A 21,044-nucleotide genomic window follows, 5' to 3' on the forward strand; every position below is an offset into this window, starting at 1 on the left:
TAGATGGAGGGAAGTAATGCTATAATTTTATTTAATGTTACTCAGACTTCACCTGGAATGCTGTTCCAGTTCTAGATGTCATAATTCAAGAAGGATATCGACCAGTCTGGAATGTATCCAAAGAGCAATGAATAAAGTAAAAGGTCTGGAAATCAGCACCTATGTGTTTCTTGAAACTCTGGAGCAACCCCGCAGTTTAGGCACTATCAGTGCAGGAAAAAGCGGATGGATTAGATCTGTGTCCCACCAACAGACAGCCACAGAGCTCAGTGAGAGCTCCCAGCCATCAAAGGGAACCTTGTGCAAAACCATCTGCATAACCAGGAAAGGAGAGTGAATGGTTTAGTGGCTGTGCAGGTGTGTGACTGTCAAAAGATCAGGGGCCAGACATACCAATTTGCTACTCTCCTGCATTGACCCTGAGGTATCACCTAAAATTTAAGATTCCCATTGCCTCGTGTCAGGAATAGATTTGGAAATGGCAACAACACTTGTTGGTTCATTTGGTCTCTGCTGTAATATTTAATCGGTCTCAGATTTTGTAGGTTATAAAGCAATGCAGCACCTATTCACTCTCTGCAATTCAGTTCATACAATTTTCCAATTGAAGTCACATTTATGGAGCTAAAGAATATTGCTACACTATCAATAAATATCCAGTTACCTTCAAATATTGCCACAAAATCAAGATAACTCAGCCCGCCAATAGGAAATCCTATTTTCTCAATGAGAACATCAAACTGATCTTCATCCATCGACATCCCAATATCATCTAACAGCTGTCGGAGAAATAAAACATAATGTTTTGTCTAGTAAAACACTAGTAAACACTAGTAAGCATCCAATCACTTTTAAAGTATCACTGATTTCAACAATAAGTTTTGTTTTATTAACTGGATTTGTATCTCATCTTGCTCTCAAAAATGGGACTAAGGACAACGTCCCAAAAAACTGGAAAATAAAACACAATTAAATTTTGAAATGAATAAAAGAAAAATATGAAACACAATTTTTAAACACATTAATAGAAGAAAATAGAGAGTCATGCCAGTTAAGAGCTCCTTTTGTAGAAAAAGAGGTTAGTTTCCAAATCCCCCACCCCGACCATCAAAAAAAAAAGGCAATAGAGAGGAAATTTGCCTTAACATTTTTGGTCTAGAGGCCGAGAAGTTGGGGGAGGCCATCAAAAATCCTTTTCTTAAAGTTCATAATCAATATACTTCAGAACGTGGCAAAAACAAAAAAGGAAATTTTTTCAAAGATATCAAAGCCCAAACAGTCTTGTATGGGAAAATATGATTCTCCAAATAGCCTGAACCCAAGCAGACATGGTACATCCAACACTGAGACTGGATATACACTGCCACATAATCCAGATTATCAAATGAAATAATATGAGTCTTCACTGCCATATAATCCAAAACTGATCATCTGGATTTTATATGGCAGTGTATATGGGGCCTAAGACTAGTTTAGATCACCTGCCAAAGTTTCCTAACACCTTTGCATGTCAGCCGCATGTACAATATGTCAAAGGAATCAAAACTGTATGCAATTGAGGTGTGCCTCCCATGGCCAAAAGAGACAATGCCAGGAATGGGCACTGCTCACTAGTGGCGTGCATTCGGGTTAATGCTTGTTACATTTCGTTTCCAGGCTTTCGTTGCTGGACCCGATCCATTTTCGGAAAGCTTCCCAAAATTGTGAGGGTTGTTTTCAGTTCTTTCATTTGGTGACCGAAAATAGGCCCATTATGGGGGGGGGGTAGTTTCCCACTCACTGGCTCCCCTTTCTGAGGCGTTCAGCTACCTGGTAGTCACTGGCAGGCCCTGAATGTGTGTGGGCACTGCACTTCTTCTCTTCCTCCTCCTCCCTCCCTCCCTCGCACCCGCAATGCCCTGCATTCACTCATGGGAGTCATGGCCGGGCAGCCCCACATCCGGACTTCAGCAAACACGCTTTGTCAGGGCAGAAGGAACCACCGCCCCTCCCTCCTTTCCACGTGGAGAGTGTGGTGGGTAGCAGGGCATGTGTGTGTGGTGGGGTGTTTGACTGTGCACTATGAAGGTGCTCAGCTGCAGGCAGGTACTGACAGGCAAGCGTAAGATTTCCAGGCCTGCCTACACGCCCCATGCCACACACACACTCTCACTGGAAAGAGAGAGTGTGTGTCATGAGGAGCAGACAGGCCTGGAAAGTGAGTGTGTGCCTGTCAGTGACTGCCTGCAACTGAGTATGTGCTCAGTCACACACACACCCCAAACACACACGGAAAGGAGGGAGGGGCGGTGGATCCATCCACTCTGATGCTGAGGTCCGAATATGAGACTACCCGGCTGTGACTTCCGTGCAGAGCCGGCCCTAGATATTTTTCAAGTGTAGGCGAACAGAATTTTGCCCCCCCCCCCCCAAACCAATCACTGAAAAATAAAAGTGTTGGATAAGCGAAAATGTTGGATAATAAGGAAAGATAAAGGAAAAGCCTATTAAACATCAAATTACATTATGATTTTACAAATTAAGCACCAAAACATCATGTTTTACAACAAATCAATAGAAAAAGCAGTTCAATACATGGTAATGTTATGTAGGAATTACTATATTTGCGAATTTAGCACTAAACATTGAACAAGGATATAGGGCAGTGTGGACTTAGATAACCCAGATAGCCCTCAGTATTAAAAAAAAAACTCTAAAATCAGGACAATAAATAAAGAACAACACTCTGAAAACAGAAGAAATCCAGACAGTAAACAATCAGGGACAGCTAACTCCTCCCAAAAAAAGATTCTCCCATGCAAGAAGAAGCCAGGCCTTGAAGCCACAGGGCCATTAAATGCTAATCAAGGTGATTAATTACAACATTCACACCTGCTTCAAAGAAAAGTTCTTTCTCCCACCCTGGACCTTCTACAGATATATAAACCCCACATACCTAGCTTCCAAGTTCCCACAGACCTCACAATTTCTTTTTTTAAAATAATTTTTATTAAGTATTTAAAATAGTGGGGTTCAAAATGGGAGAGGGAAGTAGGGGGTAGGGAGGAGGGGCTGGGGCTGGGAGAGAGGTTATAGAAGAGGGGGGAGGAAAAAGGGGAAAGGAGGAGAAACAAAAGCAAAGGGGGTGGGTTTTAGGAGGGTGGGAGGGGGGAGGGGGCTAGAGAGAGGCCCGGGAGAGTCGGTTGAGTCTTTGGATGTCAGAGAGTAGTGCCCTTGTGGTGTCAGCTAGTCCATGGGTAACTGTCCATTTGGGTTGGGGGGGGGGTCCGTTTGCCTCCTGAAGCGACATGTTGTGTTGCTAGATTTGTATATTTCTGTTTGTTCTTATGGAATTTCTTCGAGGTACGTCCGTCTTTTCCTTATGTATTCTTCAAATGTTGACCAGTCGGTTTCTTTTATTGGTTGTCCATGGTGTTTCTTCATCAGAAAGGTTAGTCTGTCCATGGTGTTTATTTCCCATACTTTTAATAGCCATTGATTGATTGAAGGGATCTGGTTTGTTCTCCATAGTTTGGCGAAGGCAATCCTGGCTCCTATAACCAAATAGTTTTCCTCATCTGTGTTCAATTTCAAATTTTTAAGGCCCAATAGGTATAGTTCTGGTCTCATATGTAGTTTCTTTCCCATTATTTTTACACATTCTTCATGGATTTTTTTTCCAGTACCTCTTTGTTTCGGGACGGGACCACCACATGTGGTAGAAACTGCCCTCATTCACCTGGCACTTCCAACATTTTATTTGAATATTTTTGTTGTAATGGCTTATTTTTTTTTTTTTGGAGTGATGTACCATCTGTAAATCATTTTGTATTGATTTTCTTTTAAGTCGGTTGCATATGTGTGTTTTATATTTTTCTTCCAGATTGATTCCCATTCCTCATATCTTATAGGCCTTCCTATGTCTTTGGACCATTGCACCATGCTTCCCTTAATTTGTTCTTCGTCGGTATTCCACTCCAAGAGTTTCTTATATATCTTTGTAATTAATTTGTTTTCAGACTCTAGAATTTTGTCCCATTCTGAGTCTTTCTTCATGAAGCCGTCTTGTTTATCCTTAATATATTCTTCCTTTATTTGCCTGTAGTGGATCCATGATAAGTGACCGAATGATTTCAATACTTCTTCTTGTGATTTTAGTACGTATTCATTTTCTTGACTTGTGAGGACATCTCTGTATGTGGGCCAGTTTATGTTGCTTTGGATACTCTTCTGAGTTTTTGCTAGTGGTGATAGCCACATTGGAGTTTTGGTAAACATTCTTATTTTATATTTCTCCCATATGTTGTTTAGTGAAGTTCTTATTATATGGTTTCTGAATATTTTCTTATCGTTTTTGTCTGCTTTGTGCCATATATATAAATGCCAGTCGGCTTTTAGGTCGAAACCTTCTAGATTTAAGATTTTCTTGTTCTTTAGAAATAGCCAATCTTTGATCCAAGTTAAGGCACAAGATTCGTAGACCTCACAATTTCTGAAGGCCCCGAAGGTGGGCTCCCGTGGTGCAAAGGTGGGTCTGCGCCGGCCGGAAAGCCCAGCACGGGCACCGGGAGGCCCAGTGTGGCTACAGGAAGGCCCAAAAGAGAAAAAGGTGGAGAGTGGTGCCCTCCTCCCAGGACGATGGCGCCCCTGGGACGATGGCGCCACAGGCAAGTGCCTAGTTCGCCTTATGGTTGGACCGCCTCTGCTTCCGTGAGTGAATGCGAGGCATTGTGGATGCGAGGGAGGGAGGAGGATAAAGAGAAGGAACGTGCACGCACAGAATTTCGGCTTCACATGAAAGCAGGCTTTGTGTGGGGAGGGGGCTTTCCATTTTGCGTTTCCAAAGAAATGGAAGACATGAAAGGAACGGTAAAAAAGGGTAATACAAATTTTGCGCACATGTCTACTGCTCACACATTAGCTTTAACTGCAATAACTTGTGCTTGTGCTCCCTTTATTTTATAAGTTTTATACTTATTTATTTATGCAATGCTTTTGACATGAAATAAATAACTGTAATAACTGTATGTTGTTGTCTTTGCATCTTGCCTACAGTTTCTTGTTACTTTTCGTTGTTCTCCTTCTTGTTCTTCTCCTGGTTCTTCGTTTGATTCTTCTTCTGGTTGTTCTTCTGGTTCTTTATCTTCTTCAGTTCCTTTTGTTTCTTTTCCACCGCAGTATCTCCATCATTATAAAATGTAAGTTAGGGGAGGAGGGCTTTCCTCAGACAAAGTATCAGTTCTGACCATCAGAGTAATCAAACCATGAAGCTGAGTTTTTAGGATGCTTATTATCCTGCCTAGCACAAATTGAATCCTTAGTGTGACCAGGAGTGCCTCTATCTTTTCCAGATGAAACTTCAATTGGTCTTCTTTCTTTCAGTCCAACCTTTGCATTATTCATGAATGCAAAGCTCCTGTCCACTAAAATAAAATGGAATCTCAATGCTGTATGTTGGCGGAATAAAGCCTGTTGTCTATCTTTCTCAAGATGAGAGCCTTTCTACTTGAGAAAGCAGCATCGTACAAGAGGTTGCAACATTTAATAATTCTCAGCTTACATTAATTAATCAATTTAAATAACCAATGGGCTAAAATGTGCCTCTGGTTAGTGGGAAAGCAGATTTTACATTTTAAAATATTTTGTATAATAATTTTATTGAAAATAAAAGAGTTTCCTTTACATAAAAAGTGGGAGGACATTTTGAATAAAGAAAAGTAGGAAATGAAGATAGGAAAAAAGAGAAGAAAAATAAGGAGAAAAGAAAAAAAGAAGGAAGGGGTTGATTTCCATCTATTCCTTGGTAGTCGCATTTAATCTTTCTCTAGTAAGTACATGTAAAGTAATCTATCTTCTTCCCCTTTGTCCCAGATATTTTCTTGTGTTCTTCTCTCTTCAACTTATAAGTTCAATTTTTGACTGAAATATTCTTTAACCAGGTCCCAATTTGTTTGCTTTTCGGTAGAACTTGATTCAGAGAAAGCCAGTAAGTCAATTTGTCCATATTAATTATCTCTAAAACCTTGTTTTACCATTCTTCTCTTTTTGGTATGTCTTTTGATTTCCAATTCTTCGCGTATACAATTCTGGCTGCTATAGCCAGATAACTGAACAGAATCTCTTTCTCTTTATCATTGTCTAAGTCTAACATATCTAGCAAAAATATTCTGGCTCCTTTTCAATGTTAATCTTTAGGATCTTTTGTATGTCTCCATGTATGTCTTTCCAAAACTGTTTAGCTTTTGAACAGGTCCACCATGTATGAAAAAAGTACCTATTTGTTGCTCGTATTTCCAACGTTTATTTGAGGTGTGAAATTTTTTGTGGCATGATATATCATCTGTATATCATTTTAAGCCACTTTTCTCTTAAATCGAATGCGTAAGTATACTTAATTCTTTGATTCCAGATTTTCCCCCATTTCTCTAATTTTATTGGGTGACCAATGTTTGCCGCCCATTTAGTCATACACTCTTTAATCTGTTCTGGTTCCATAATCCATTCTAATTTTTTTGTAATTTTTTGTGATTGTTTTGTTTCCAGATTTCATTATATTGTCCCCAAAAGAGTCTCTTTCTGCAAAGTCTCTTTCCTTGTCTTTCTTAAAAAATTATTTGGATTGTCTGTAATGAAACCATGAGAAGTTGCTAATATTTTGTTTAATTTCATTTTCCTCATTGAGTTCTATTTTTCCTCCTTCTTTCTTTAAGGCTTCCAATGGTGATACCCAGAGCGGTGTGTTTCTATAAAATCTTTCCTTATATCTTTCCCAGATTTTTATTAATCCTGCTCTTACATAATGATGTGTAAAGTTTTATATCGTTTTTTTGTCGTACTAAATATACGCATGCCAGCCTCTTTTCAAATCTGCACCCCCTAGTGTGAAAATGTTCCTTTTCTGTAAATTTGTCCAGCCCTTGACCCATGTTAACCCACAGGCTTCATAGTAAGATCTCAAATCAGGGAGGCCAAAACCACCTCTCTTTTTTTCATCTATCAGATTCAAATCCTTAATTCTTGGCTTTTTGTCTTCCCATATACATTTCGATAAGTCTTTATTCCATATGTTGAAAATTCTCATGTTTCTGATAATCGGCAGTGATTGAAAAAGGTATAATATTTTTGGTAAAACATTCATTTTAATTCTTGATTTTAAAATATTTTTAGAATACACATGTTTATACAAATCGAATGCGGCAACTATCATTTTAGTAGAAACATGTCCTTTGTTCATAGATATCTGATAATGAACACGTGTGCTATGACATGCATATTTATCTTAAAAAGAATGTATTTTTAACAACTCTTCCAATTAGTCATATTATGCGGATTTAAACCAATAAATAAACTGATCTGTCAGGGGTACTTTGATTGTGCTTTTCCTGCATAGCAGGGGGTTGGGCTAGATCAGGGGTCCCCAAACTAAGGCCCGGGGACCGGATGCGGCCCTCCGAGGTCATTTACCTAGCCCCCGCCCTCAGTTTTATAATATAATATATTGTATATACATATAATATTGGTAATAATATTACAGTAGAGTCTCACTAATCCAAGCCTCGCTAATCCAAGCTTCTGGATAATCCAAGCCATTCTTGTAGTCAATGTTTTCAATATATCATGATATTTTGGTGCTAAATTTGTAAATACAGTAATTAAAACATAACATTGCTGCGTATTAAACTATTTTTCTGTCAAATTTGTTGTATAACATGATGTTTTGGTGCTTAATTTGTAAAATCATAACCTAATTTGATGTTTAATAGGCTTTTCCTTAATCCCTCCTTATTATCCAAGATATTCGCTTATCCAAGCTTCTGCCGGCCCGTTTAGCTTGGATAAGTGAGACTCTACTGTATAATGTAATACAATATAACACTAATAATAATACCATATGATAATATTAATTATATATTCTATATTACATATAATATTACTAATAATATTACAGTATAGTTCAATATAGTAATATATAATGCTAATATTGTGCTATGCTAATAATATATAATATATTGTATGTACATATAATTTGTAAGCCACTCTGAGTCCCCTTTGGGGTGAGAAGGGTATGATACAAATGTAGTAAATAAATGCAGTAAATAAATAAATAATAAATAAATACATTTTAGACTTAGGCTCGCCCAAAGTCTGAAATGACTTGAAGGCACACAACAACAACAACAACAACAACAACAACAACAACAACAACAATCCTAATTAACTTGACTATCTCATTGGCCAGAAGCAGGAGCACATTTACCATTGAAATCCTGATAAATGTATGTTAGTTAAAATTGTTTTTATTTTTAAATATCGTATTGTTCTTTCGTTGTTGTTGTTGTTGTTGTTGTTTTTGCACTACAAATAAGACATGTGCAGTCTGCACATAAAGTGCGTGCATATTACTTAACTGTACAAAGATCCAACTTGGCCACCACGCTCACCAAGAGATGCAACAAAAGCAAAACATTCCCATCACATGCACCAGCTGTGGCATGTTCCGCTTTTTCACACAAAAACTAGACAACTACATCTGCTCCAAATGCAAACAGATGACTCTGATGGAGCAGAGGATCCAACAGCTCGAGCACCGTATTAAGACCCTTAAGGACATTCAGGCACTCGAGCTCTTCTTGGACACCGCACAACACGCTGCTGTAGATCTGCAGCCTGCATCACACCAACACCACCAAGACCATGATCAGGAACCTTATGGGGAGATCAACTCAAAGGTAGACAACCCTCAGGCTTGGAAGGAGGTCACCCATAGAAGGAGACGCAGGACCAGGCAGCCTCCGCAGAACTCCTCTGCTCAGCTGCATTTACACAACAGATTTGAAATTCTTACATCATTAACATACAATCAGGAAACACATCTTGTGGAGGACCACAGTTTCTTAGATACCACTCAGTGGACCACCCTGGATCAATGCGCAGGGGATAGCCCTGACGGGGACAGTGCATCACCACAGTCACACTTATGTAATCATGCAAATGCTCCATCCCCAATCATAGACCAGGAGCAACAGGAACATCCTTGGGAGAGTAATGGGCTCTCGGATGTATCTCAATGGATTGTCATTGATGAATGCACTGGGGATGTTGAGGAGGAGGACAACACTTTACACCTACATGATTCACTTCAACAGGAACACTCTTCAGGGGACATACACACTGTCTTGCACAAAAGGGACCCTGTCAATCCTCAAAGGAAACAGGTCTTGGTAGTAGGTGACTCCCTCCTTAGAGGAACGGAAGCCATCATTTCCAGACCGGATGGGATGGCTCGAGAAACATGCTGCCTCCCGGGGGCAAAAATACACCATATCACTCAGAGGCTCAGCAGGCTCCTAAAGCCCCATCACCCTCCCCACCTTATGTTGATTCATGTAGGTACCAATGACACCGCTAGGCATACTTTTCAAAAGATCACAAATGATTTTCGAGCTCTGGGAACAAAGCTAAAACTGTATAATGTACATGTGATCTTTTCATCCCTCCTCCCCGTTGTAGGACACGGCTCTACAAGGGCCGGAAAAATAGTACAGGTCAATAACTGGCTCAGAAAATGGTGTCAAGAGGAGCATTTTGGCTTCCTTGACCATGGTCTACTCTTCCAAGAGGATGGACTACTGGCAAGCGATGGGGTGCATCTCACACAAGTAGGAAAACATCTTTTTGCACACAGACTCACAAACCTCATCAGGCGCACTTTAAACTAGATCCACTGGGGGAGGGGAACAACAGCCTGGCGAACACTATATTACCCACGACCACAGGGAACCGCCAAAAGGCTAAACAGAGGGCTGCACAAACACAGCAAGGACCAAGTACAGAGAGCACAATAATCCCAAATAAACAGTTCGAGGGGAGGTCACAGGGGCTTACATGTCTTTACACTAATGCTCAGAGCATGGGAAATAAGCAAGACAAACTCCAACTTCTAGCACAGCACCACACATACGATGTCATAGGCATCACTGAAACCTGGTGGGATGACTCCCATCACTGGAATTTAACCATTGAGGGCTATAACCTCTTTCACAGAAATAGAACAAAAGGGAGAGGAGGGGGAGTAGCTTTATATGTCAAAAACAGTTACATTGCAGAAGAAATGCAAGACTGTAATCCGGGAAACCAGCTTGAAAGCATCTGGATAAGAATCAAGGGAACCGGGACTCAAAAAGATCTTGTTGTGGGTGTCTACTACAGACCTCCGAGTCAGGATGAAGGACTTGATGAAGCCTTCTGTCAACAGCTGACCAAACAGGCACAAAGAAGAGATATAGTAGTCATGGGCGATTTCAATTATCCCGATATCTGCTGGAAAACAAACTCAGCCAAGAGTACAAAGTCCAACAAATTCCTCACTTGCCTTGCAGATAATTTTATGGTCCAGAAGGTAGAAGAGGCAACAAGGGGATCAGCAACTCTTGATCTAATCTTAACAAATGTGGAAGACCTGATCAATACAGTTGAAGTGGTTGGATCCTTAGGGGCAAGTGACCATGTGCTCCTGCAGTTTGCAATACAAAGGAATGCTGAAACTAAGACAAGTCAAACACGCATTCTGGACTTTAAGAGAGCTGACTTCCAAAAAATGAAGGAATTACTGAGCGGCATTCCATGGACGCCAATATTAAAAAACAAGGGAGTTAAGGATGGATGGGAGTTTTTCAAAAGTGAAATACTCAAGGCGCAAATGCAAACAGTGCCAACAAAGAAGAAAAATAAGACAAGTGCAAAGAAGCCAGAATGGATGTCCAAAGAACTTCTAACCGAGCTAAAGCTCAAAAGTGACAGGCACAAGAAGTGGAAAAGGGGAGAAATCACCAAAGAAGAATTCAAACGTATAGCCAACACCTGTAGGGAAAAGGTTCGCAAGGCTAAAGCGCAAAATGAGCTCAGGCTTGCCAGGGACATAAAAAACAACAAAAAAGGCTTTTTTGCTTACGTTGGTAGAAAAAGGAAGAAAAAGGAGGCGATAGGGCCATTGCAAGGAGAAGATGGGGTGATGGCGACAGGGGACAGGGAAAAGGCAGAACTACTTAATGCCTTCTTTACCTCAGTCTTCTCACAAAAAGAAAGCCATCTTCAACCTCAGAAACATGGAATGGACGAAGGATTGGGGGAAATCCAACCCCAAATAGGGAAACAAGTTGTCCAGGAACACCTGGCCACTCTAAACGAATTCAAGTCCCCAGGGCCAGATCAGCTACATCCAAGAGTACTGAAGGAACTAGCGGAAGTTATTTCAGAACCACTGGCAATTATCTTCAAGAGTTCTTGGAGAACAGGAGAAGTCCCAGCAGATTGGAGGAGGGCGAATGTGGTCCCTATCTTCAAGAAGGGAAAAAAGAACGACCCAAACAATTACCGTCCGGTCAGCCTCACATCAATACCAGGTAAAATTCTGGAAAAGATCATTAAGGAAGTGGTCTGCGAACACTTAGAAACAAATGCAGTCATTGCTAATAGTCAACACGGATTTACCAAAAACAAGTCATGCCAGACTAATCTGATCTCTTTTTTCGATAGAGTTACGAGTTGGGTCGATACAGGGAATGCTGTGGATGTAGCATACCTGGATTTCAGTAAGGCCTTCGACAAAGTCCCCCACGACCTTCTGGCAAACAAACTAGTAAAATGTGGGCTAGACAAAACTACGGTTAGGTGGATCTTTAATTGGCTAAGCGAATGAACCCAAAGGGTGCTCACCAATGCGTCGTCTTCATCATGGAAAGAAGTGACAAGTGGAGTGCCGCAGGGCTCCGTCCTGGGCCCGGTTCTGTTCAACATCTTTATTAACGACTTAGACGAAGGGTTAGAAGGCACGATCATCAAGTTTGCAGACGACACAAAACTGGGAGGGATAGCTAACACTCCAGAAGACAGGAGCAGAATTCAAAACGATCTTGACAGACTAGAGAGATGGGCTAAAACTAACAAAATAAAGTTCAACAGGGACAAAGGCAAGATACTTCACTTCGGCAGAAAAAATGGAAATCAAAGATACAGAATGGGGGACGCCTGGCTTGACAGCAGTGTGTGCGAAAAAGACCTTGGAGTCCTCGTGGACAACAAGTTAAACATGAGACAACAATGTGATGCGGCTGCTAAAAAAGCCAATGGGATTCTGGCCTGCATCAATAGGGGAATAGCGTCTAGATCCAGGGAAGTTATGCTCCCCCTCTATTCTGCCTTGGTCAGACCACACCTGGAATACTGTGTCCAATTTTGGGCACCACAGTTGAAGGGAGATGTTGACAAGCTGGAAAGCGTCCAGAGGAGGGCGACTAAAATGATTAAGGGTCTGGAGAACAAGCCCTATGAGGAGCGGCTTAAAGAGCTGGGCATGTTTAGCCTGCAGAAGAGAAGGCTGAGAGGAGACATGATAGCCATGTACAAATACGTGAAGGGAAGTCATAGGGAGGAGGGAGCAAGCTTGTTTTCTGCTGCTCTGCAGACTAGGACACGGAACAATGGCTTCAAACTACAGGAAAGGAGATTCCACCTGAACATCAGGAAGAACTTCCTCACTGTGAGAGCTGTTCGACAGTGGAACTCTCTCCCCGGGGCCGTGGTGGAGGCTCCTTCTTTGGAGGCTTTTAAGCAGAGGCTGGATGGCCATCTGTCGGGGGTGCTTTGAATGCGATTTCCTGCTTCTTAGCAGGGGGTTGGACTGGATGGCCCATGTGGTCTCTTCCAACTCTACTATTCTATGATTCTATGAGTATGCATTGGAATTTGTTTGTATTTATTTTTTTCAAATGATAATCCGGCCCCTCAACAGTCTGAAGGGTTGTAGACCGGCCCTCGGCTTAAAAAGTTTGAGGACCCCTGGGCTAGATGGTCTCTTCCAACTCTTTGATTCTATGATGAATGAATCACAACTCATTGGATTAATCAGCTAAGACTGAATTCTTCTTGTAGTTAACAGTAACCCACTAGACTTGAACAGACATGTACAGATTCCACTATAAGAATTCTTATACAACATCTTGAGCTTTGAGCCACCATCCATAAGTTAAAACAGAAGAATCAATTACAGTAGCATAGCTGTTACCATCTATTTGAAACTACATATAGGTGGAAGTCACAATGTAATTGGTTTCAAACTTGTGGCCTTGCAATTCACCACCACTTTAAGCATCATAAACTATTCCTACATTTTTTAATTTAGCCATATTATTTTGTACTTGTACTTTTTTGTCTTCTTCTAATTGCTTCATTGATGATTATTCTTTTCTATTTTGCTTACTTAGCTTTGGAGATTAAAAGGGAAAAAAGAAGCGTTGCATGACTGAATGGTGTAAAATGTGAAAAAAGTGAGAATGCTCTAATTAGCAAATTATCACTCTTTGCAGTAGATTTTAAAAGCTTTTGAAAAAAGATTAGCAGCTTGGTGCTTTTGTACAGGCTTTTCCTATCAGATCGCATGCTTAATTCTAGAACTACAGGAGCGTGACACAAAGAAAGCCATTGTGGCATAAATAAAGAATAAGATCTATCTCTGTACGATATTATTTGGTGTGAATGGCTCTAAACTAAGTTCCATGTACAGTATGATAGAGCTTCCATATAAGTGTTTTTTCTCCAACAATGGGGGAACTATAGAAACTGCATGTATGGGGTGGAGGGTGAAATCCAATGGGTAAGGTTAGCATTTTTGGTTGCTTCATGCCTACAGGAAGCTGTTCAATCAGGTTATTAGTATACAACAATCATATCTGATAATTAATGGTGCGCCCTTCAGATCAAGAGCCAGTGGGACTTAAATGGGATTCCTATCATCCCTATGCAAAGGCTCAATTTGTACATCAAAACCATGGCACAGTTTCAGAGTCTCACTTGAAAGGCAAAGGTGTGACTGCAAATGGTATTTGAGTCAACTAACAATACACAGAAGCACAGCCAAGATAAAGGTGGCCAGGCTTTGTCTCATCATGCAGACAGGCTCAAACAGTAAACAAGGTAAGATGTTTTATTAAACATGTTTATATAGTACTGGGAGGCCTCCATAGCTCTTATAACATACTATAAAAAGTTGTTAATGGGCTATAGTAACTTAATTGAGTCCAGCTGCTCTTAACATCAAGTAAATCAGAGAGATGTAAGCCTTACTGAAGGGATCAAGGTACAGAGTTCCAGCTTGCTCTCTAATTTGAATCTGGGTTTGAATCTGAATTCAGATAATCATGATAACCATGTAACTCTATGAAGACCCCAGCAACCACCATGCAAGTCAACTGAGTCCATGTGTTTCTCAAAAGACATTGGCCTAAAGTTGCACAGAGAAGTTCCAAAGGACTGTGGACATGGTATTGCCTTCAATAAGCTGGTTTTAATGAGAACCATCAAGCTGACCTCAATCCCTTGGTGACACATGGTGGACCACACAGGGTTTCATCCGATCTTTGCTTTGTTTTGTTCTGTTGCCTGCCAAAATGACTATAACGCATGGTTTGCATCCATGCTGATAACAAGTTGTAATAGGTTTCAACTACAAGGTAAAGGAGATCGCATTAACAGAAGAAAGCGAGGGAGGCTATTTCTCCTGTAAGACTGGCTCCTTCTGAGTCTGGGAAGAGCCCATAGAGTGGGGAACAAATGGGGTAATAGCGCCAATCTGTTTCTCTGAAGTGCTTGAGTGACTTGAGTGAAGTGCTAAGTGAGGTTTGCACTGTCCTTTGGTTTTTGGTTTTGGTTGTTGCCAGTGTTCGGAGGGTCTCAGAGGAATCACTGTCATCAGAGGAGTGACTTACAGAAAAATTAATATAATGAACTCATAATTTCCTGTGGTTCTTTCTCTTGGGAGGGGAGTTCAGAAGAACAGCTGTGTTTATGCCCAGCGGGAAGTCAGAGCGTCTCGAAAGAGAGGTTCTTGAGGATTTCCCTGAAAAGGATGGCCCTTTGAGTCTTTCTTAAAATAACAAAGTCTTTATTGATGAACAAATAATAAATCTTCAAGGAGTCAAACTTCAGGGCTGTTTCCCTCAGGAGCTGGGAGGCTGAGAGGCTGTAAGCTCTCAGCCAGAACTTTTGGGACCTTTTCCCCTGGAATTCTTGTTTCTGATTTCTTAGATGTTCTGTATCCCCGGATGTTACTGAGATATGAAGCTTTTTTATGGGACGAGCTGGTCTATGTCCTATAGCTTAGCTTCCTTAAGTGAGACTGTTATGGTTGAGCCTTCGGGCTCCGGTAATAGAAGAAGGGGTCATAAGACTCCTCGAGAGTCAGGCTCTTTCGAGGAGCGTGAAAGAAAACGGCTCCGGGATTTGTTTACAGACCCGACAGATGAGGACTCATTTGAGGGTTTTTCTGAGGGTTTGGAGGAAGAGATGGCCAGCTCGGAGGAGGACGACATGGAATGGACTCGTGTGAGGGAGGATTTGGGTGTTGGGGAAACAGGCAACGAAAGCATGGGAGGTGATTGGCGGGTTGCAGGATCAGACCCATGGACTGGCTGGAGGGATGGAGCGGGATCCACAGCTGGGGATGCTGTGGGGCGTAGTCAAAGGTGCTTAAGCTCTGATGAGGATGATGATGTTGGGGCACCTGGAATTGGAATGGCAGCTGACAGCGATGATGAACTTGAACTGGGATAAATTGGGGTTTGGGACCAATGTCTAATTGCGTTGGGCAAGGTAATCTGGACGGACGCTTGGGCTTTTGTTGGGGAACTTCCTGAAGACGGGTGTGATTCGTTACTGGATACGTAAGTTTACCAAGGACACTGGGCATCGATGGCGGGAGGAACTGTGCGGGGTTTTTCTCTGTGCAACTTGTGTTTAATCTCGATAGCTTGGACCTCCGTCGTCTTTTTGACGGGCAATATCTACTCGCACTGGATTGACGCTGGACTGACTGACTTCGATTCCGGATTATCCCTTCTGCTGGCTATCGGTGAGACCTTTGGATTTCTAGACGACTACGCTTGGCTATTGACCTTTGAACCGGATTGGGACCCTGCTGACTGCCGTTACCCTGACTGCTGTGCCTGGACCTGGATATCGTTGGCCGCTGAACCTTAAACTGAATCCTGACTACGACCACGCTTTTCGTTCGCTGCAGGAAGGAATAAACAAGCCTGGTTTATTCTCCTGCTGTTTCTGAGTAGCAGAGAGGAATCTGCTACCAGACTGTTGTTTACATTCTGACTCCTGTTGATCCTCTTTTGTTTGCATTGTTTGCCAGGCTGAAGTAAGCACTTTTGATTTAATCCGGATTATACTTCTGTTTAACCCAGTTTATCCCTTTGAATCGTTTAAGCTCAAACTGAGTTGTTTTTTGTTACTTATCACACTGAAGTCAAGTGTTTGCCCTGTTCTTTGTCTCCTATGGGCGTTTTTAGTTCTGTAACCTCAATAAACTGAGTTTTGTTTTACTCGCTGGCGTTCTGTCTATGACAGAGACTGACTTAAAAATGGCTCCTTCCCTCCCAGAGCCCTGAACAAGGGGCGGAACCAAACTTAATGATGATTGATAGGTGGCCTGTCCTATGACTGCAAACATTAGCAGCAAGAAAATAAAGTTGAAGCTTCTGGTACAGCCGTACCAGCACAAATAGCAATGGAATGTTTCAGCCATAAAAAGTCTTTCAATTTTGTTTAACAATTAGGGATTGTGGAATTGTGGAAGGTCAAAAGTATACGTTTCGTACCTGTATGACTTGGCAAGTAGTGATGATCTTTCAGATCACTCAGTCTGTGTTGATAGTTTTAGAAGTTGGGATAGTGAGGTTAAAATATGTTGCCTGCTACTGTTTAAATTCATTTTGATGGATCTGCAATAAGAGCTGAGTTTTCTGTAGAGTATGCTGAAAGCCTTGTGGGAATGCTGGTCAAGGAGTTTTTGTAAGTTTTCCACCTTGTCTGCAGTATCATTAGCCAGTGCAGAATAAGGATCATAGTTTCTGCCAAATGCCGACATACCTCTTGACAAGGCTAAGTTATGTATTTTGAGGAGAACTGTATTTTAGGAAGGAACTGGGTAAGTGATTCAAGAGGTTATCTCTGTTACTTCCCTGCTCTGAAGAATGTCCTGGGCTGGACTCCCAAAGGTTTGAGAGGTAGGCCAATCTAGTTGTTGCTCGATTTATGGTAGATGATTTGGAAAATCTGTTACTCACAATGTTTGTTGTCTCTGTGGTTGGAAGGTAGAATCAATTCTAATCTGTTTCTCTGTTTTGGATGATTTGTAGGTTCCTGTTTCGTCGCTGGGGCTGGCCCGGATTATTTTCTTCGCCCTGGGTGGCATTTTGGACTGTGAGTCTTGGGTCATCTGATGTGAACTGCTCTTGGTTCAGGGAGCTTAGTTGAGGAGCTGCTAGTTAGTCACCATCTTGGTCCTCCTCTTCCCTTTTCATTTTCTTCTAGTATTTTTTTCTAAATAGTATTTTGTGTTTTAACCTTTTAATATACCTCTGTTTTCTAGCTTTTAGCCTAGACTCTAATGATTTTAATGTATAATGCTTTTATGAGACTGTATCCTCCTCTCTTTATGCTGGCCTATGATCGTAATAAAGATTTGTTTGTTGTGACATTAATAAAGTAATATGAGAGGCAGAATAGGGAACTCTAAAATATAAATATTTTGGGTTCACCCAGCATATTAGCAGCATAGGCAAATGACCTATGACTATGCTACCACAAGTCATTCTGGCTGGGAGATTCTGGGATTTGATGTCTTAAAAAGTGCTTTCTCCCAAAATCTTACAAAATATGAAGAGATTTCAGCACGAAGCAGTTCACTTCCATTTTCATTCAGTTCAATACACTCCCACCCAGTACAAAAAAGAAAATGCAAATTAAATTAAATTAACCTTTCGGAAATCAGTTTTGCTCAGTTTCCCACTAGCTTGCTTGTTGTAGACAAGAAAAGCATCTCTAACGCTGGCTTCCTGTTTCAGGATACCATCCCTCAGTCTTTCAATTACTTCATCAACAGTTCTATTCTTGGTGTATCTGTAGGCATGGTCTTCAATCTGTTTCAATCTAAAATTGGAAAATGGGCAATGAAAAGAGGCATCTTAAATACAGTACTATAAAATATTTGATTAAGCATTAGTGATCTGTAAGTTTGCAATCATAGAGCACATACGCACATTTAAAAGCTTTGTGTGAAGTGACAGTTGTTTATAAAGCTATAATTACCAGCTCTTGAGCTTTCAAGGGCCACATGATCAATCTGAAAAAAGAACTAATGTAGAGGCAACTATTAAACTGATTGTATGACAAGAGAATCCTGGAGATGTCAGGGGCTCTGCTAGGATTTACTTAGGTTGAACATTAGGATAATCTCATCCAGACCACCACACAGATAGAGATATCCCACCAGGAGTCGGCTTCAGTTCAGTAGAGGCAGTGGACTCTACATGACTAAGAAATGCATACATGGAATTGGGAAAATCTACTAAAAAAACAGGATGCCTTTTCAAAGCTAGCAGTGATTTGCTCATGCACAGAGTTCTCTTTGGACATCAATGTTGGTTTGGGCTATATAACCACTGCTAATAGGTGGCATAGGTTCCTTCTACATTGCCATATAAAATCCAGATTATCTGCCTTGAATTGGATTATATGGCAGTTCAGACTCATATAATCCAGTTGAAATCAGATAATGTGGATTATCCACTTTGATAATCTGGATTAAATGGCGGTGTAGAATGGGCCATAGAAGGTTTTAAGACTACACCAAAAACTATGCAGGAATTTTATTGAACACCTTTAAAATGGAACAGAATAGCCTTGAAAGAATAGAAAGAGCACTCTTTGAAGGAGCCAATATATGAAATGTGTCCCTATGCCGTCACACCCAGGCACCTTTTAGAGCTTTAAGATGTGCTTCTTTCTGTGGCCGGGTGAACTGCAGGGGCTTTACTTTGAAGCTCAGGAATCCCAGTAACCAAAGTCACTTCAAGTTGAACAATCAAACAAGATTTTATTTTCTCAAAGCCCTTGGCAGACTTGGCACAAATTGTTGAGGTTACAAATACAAATAGTCAACTTATAAAACCTTGTAGATGTTCCTTTCTTGCTTTTCCCCTTAGTTGCTGGGTTAACTTCTTCCAAAGGCAAAGAGATCCTGAGATCTTCTCTACCCTAGCCCTGAGCTGCTATATCAAAAAGAGCAGGTCTTTCACTATCTAAGTTCAAAGCTAGCTTGGAGACGAAGTAATTAGAGCTTCTTCCAATGGCAAAGAAATCATGGGATATTCTTTGCCCCAGTGCTGAGTTGCTATCTTGGAAAGAGCAGGTCTTTCCCTATCTGAACTCAGCACCAGTTTTATAGGCAAGAGGTGAGTACTTATGATGGCTTGTCTGAGCTTGACCACACAAGCACATCTGAGATTCTTTCTCTTCTGCAAAAAGGCTTTTCAAAATGGAGATTTCATCCCCGGGAAAAGGGGCGGTCTCAAGAACAAAAGGATACTTTGCAAGCTTTCAACAGCAAAGGCCTTGCAGAATGGTTACAAATCTCTGCTAAATGGCTAACTGTCAGAGTGCTGCTGAGTCTGCAGCAACCCTGGAAAAAATGCAAAAAAAGGGTGCTATTCCCTACAACCATGGGAGAATGCAAATCAAACCCCTGGGAGACGGAACAGTCCCTTAAGACTTTTCTATGCATACCTAAACCCCAGGAGGAAGCGGGTTAAAAATAACCTAGTTTTCAGTCCCCACTCCCTCCCACAACTTCGGGCTTTCCCTCAAAGAGTGGCTATATGCCATCTTGGGTAACCAAAAGTTGACCCGGGATGGCATCCAGCCACCCCCAGTCCTCCAAAGACCCTCGAGGAGTCTGAAGAACCAGGATGGTTGTGGGGATTGACCATCCTGGGAGTCAATCCCCACAGGCCTGGAAGATGAAAGACTATTTCAGGTCAGGATCTTTGCAGGTGTCAAATTAATGCAGAGTGAATTGGGAAAACCCAGTTTATTCTGCATTCATCTGACTTTAGCTGAGGCATCGTTTGGACGCTGCAGGTAAATCCATTACTTATCATGGGCTTTAGGGCCTTTGTAGAAGGTCCCTTAGACCTAACAGTCTCCATACCATTCATTGGAAATTCCAAGCAAGCAGACAATTAATTAAGAATAATTTAATCAGTTAATTGATTCTAATCATAAGTGCTGAGAATAATTCTTTAATTGAACCATTTCTAGCATTTAATATTATTGAACTGATTTTCAAATAGAATATTCCAAGTCCTGATGTTTGCTGTTCCCTAATATGTTCACAGCCTTGCTTGTGAGGTATGTGGATTTAAGACAAAAAGACTATTTCCCCCAATGAAGAACAGCCTGACCAGCATTCATTCAGTGACTATGCCCTGACAATTGATATGAGGCATTTTCATAGATAAATAAAATTGTATCATTCCCTAACTTTGTGTCACACTGGAGCATGACTGAGAAATAGAATCTCAAATGGGTTCTATTGAGATAAGAGAAGGGTAGGCTTAATTCTCACTTACTGACCTTAGCAAGGGCAAGAAACATGCTTAGCTCTCAACATACTGATTTCCTAAAATTAAGTACACCCCCCCCCCGACACACACACATAGCTGTTATTCACTACACTCAAAAGAAAAATAGTGATCAGTGGACAGTGCTGTGATTGGAGTAGAATCATTTGCAGCCCACTTGTCAAACAGAACTTTGTGTCATTCAGTGAATAATAATAATAATAATAATAATAATAATAATAATAATAATTATTATTATTATTATTATTATTATTATTATTCCGCCCTTCTCCCCAAGGAGACTCAGAGCAGATTACAACATATAAACAAACACAGGCAAACATTCAATGCCTTGTTATAAATGGAAATACAGTGAAACACAAATACACAGACAAAGTCAAAGGCTTCTCCTTTCATCTCCGGCTCTGGAGGCGGTGCTCATCTCTGGCTCTGAGGGAGGTGCTTTTCTCCGTTTCCAAGCCAAGGAGCCTGCATTGTCGTAGACACCTCCTAGTCATGTGGCTGGTAAGATTCCTTGGAGTGTCTCTTTGCCTTTTCCTGCCAAAGCGGTACCTATTTATCTACTCACATTTGGATGTT

The 21,044-nt window shown here is 41.1% G+C and overlaps 1 protein-coding gene across 1 annotated transcript in view; it reads right to left on the bottom strand.

Annotated features, from left to right (window-relative positions):
• The window catches only part of efcab6 (EF-hand calcium binding domain 6), a 191,402-nt gene that overhangs the window by 79,836 nt on the left and 90,522 nt on the right, over positions 1-21,044 (bottom strand). Inside the window, exons 16-17 of the mRNA XM_062981881.1 lie at positions 17,802-17,973; positions 665-779 (exon numbers count right to left, since the gene is read on the bottom strand). Of these exons, the coding sequence (XP_062837951.1) occupies positions 665-779; positions 17,802-17,973 (287 nt within the window). The remainder of the gene's footprint in view (positions 1-664; positions 780-17,801; positions 17,974-21,044) is intronic.

The sequence above is a fragment of the Anolis carolinensis genome, chromosome 5 (genome assembly GCF_035594765.1).
Source record: "Anolis carolinensis isolate JA03-04 chromosome 5, rAnoCar3.1.pri, whole genome shotgun sequence".
Classification (NCBI taxonomy): Eukaryota; Metazoa; Chordata; class Lepidosauria; order Squamata; family Dactyloidae; genus Anolis; species Anolis carolinensis.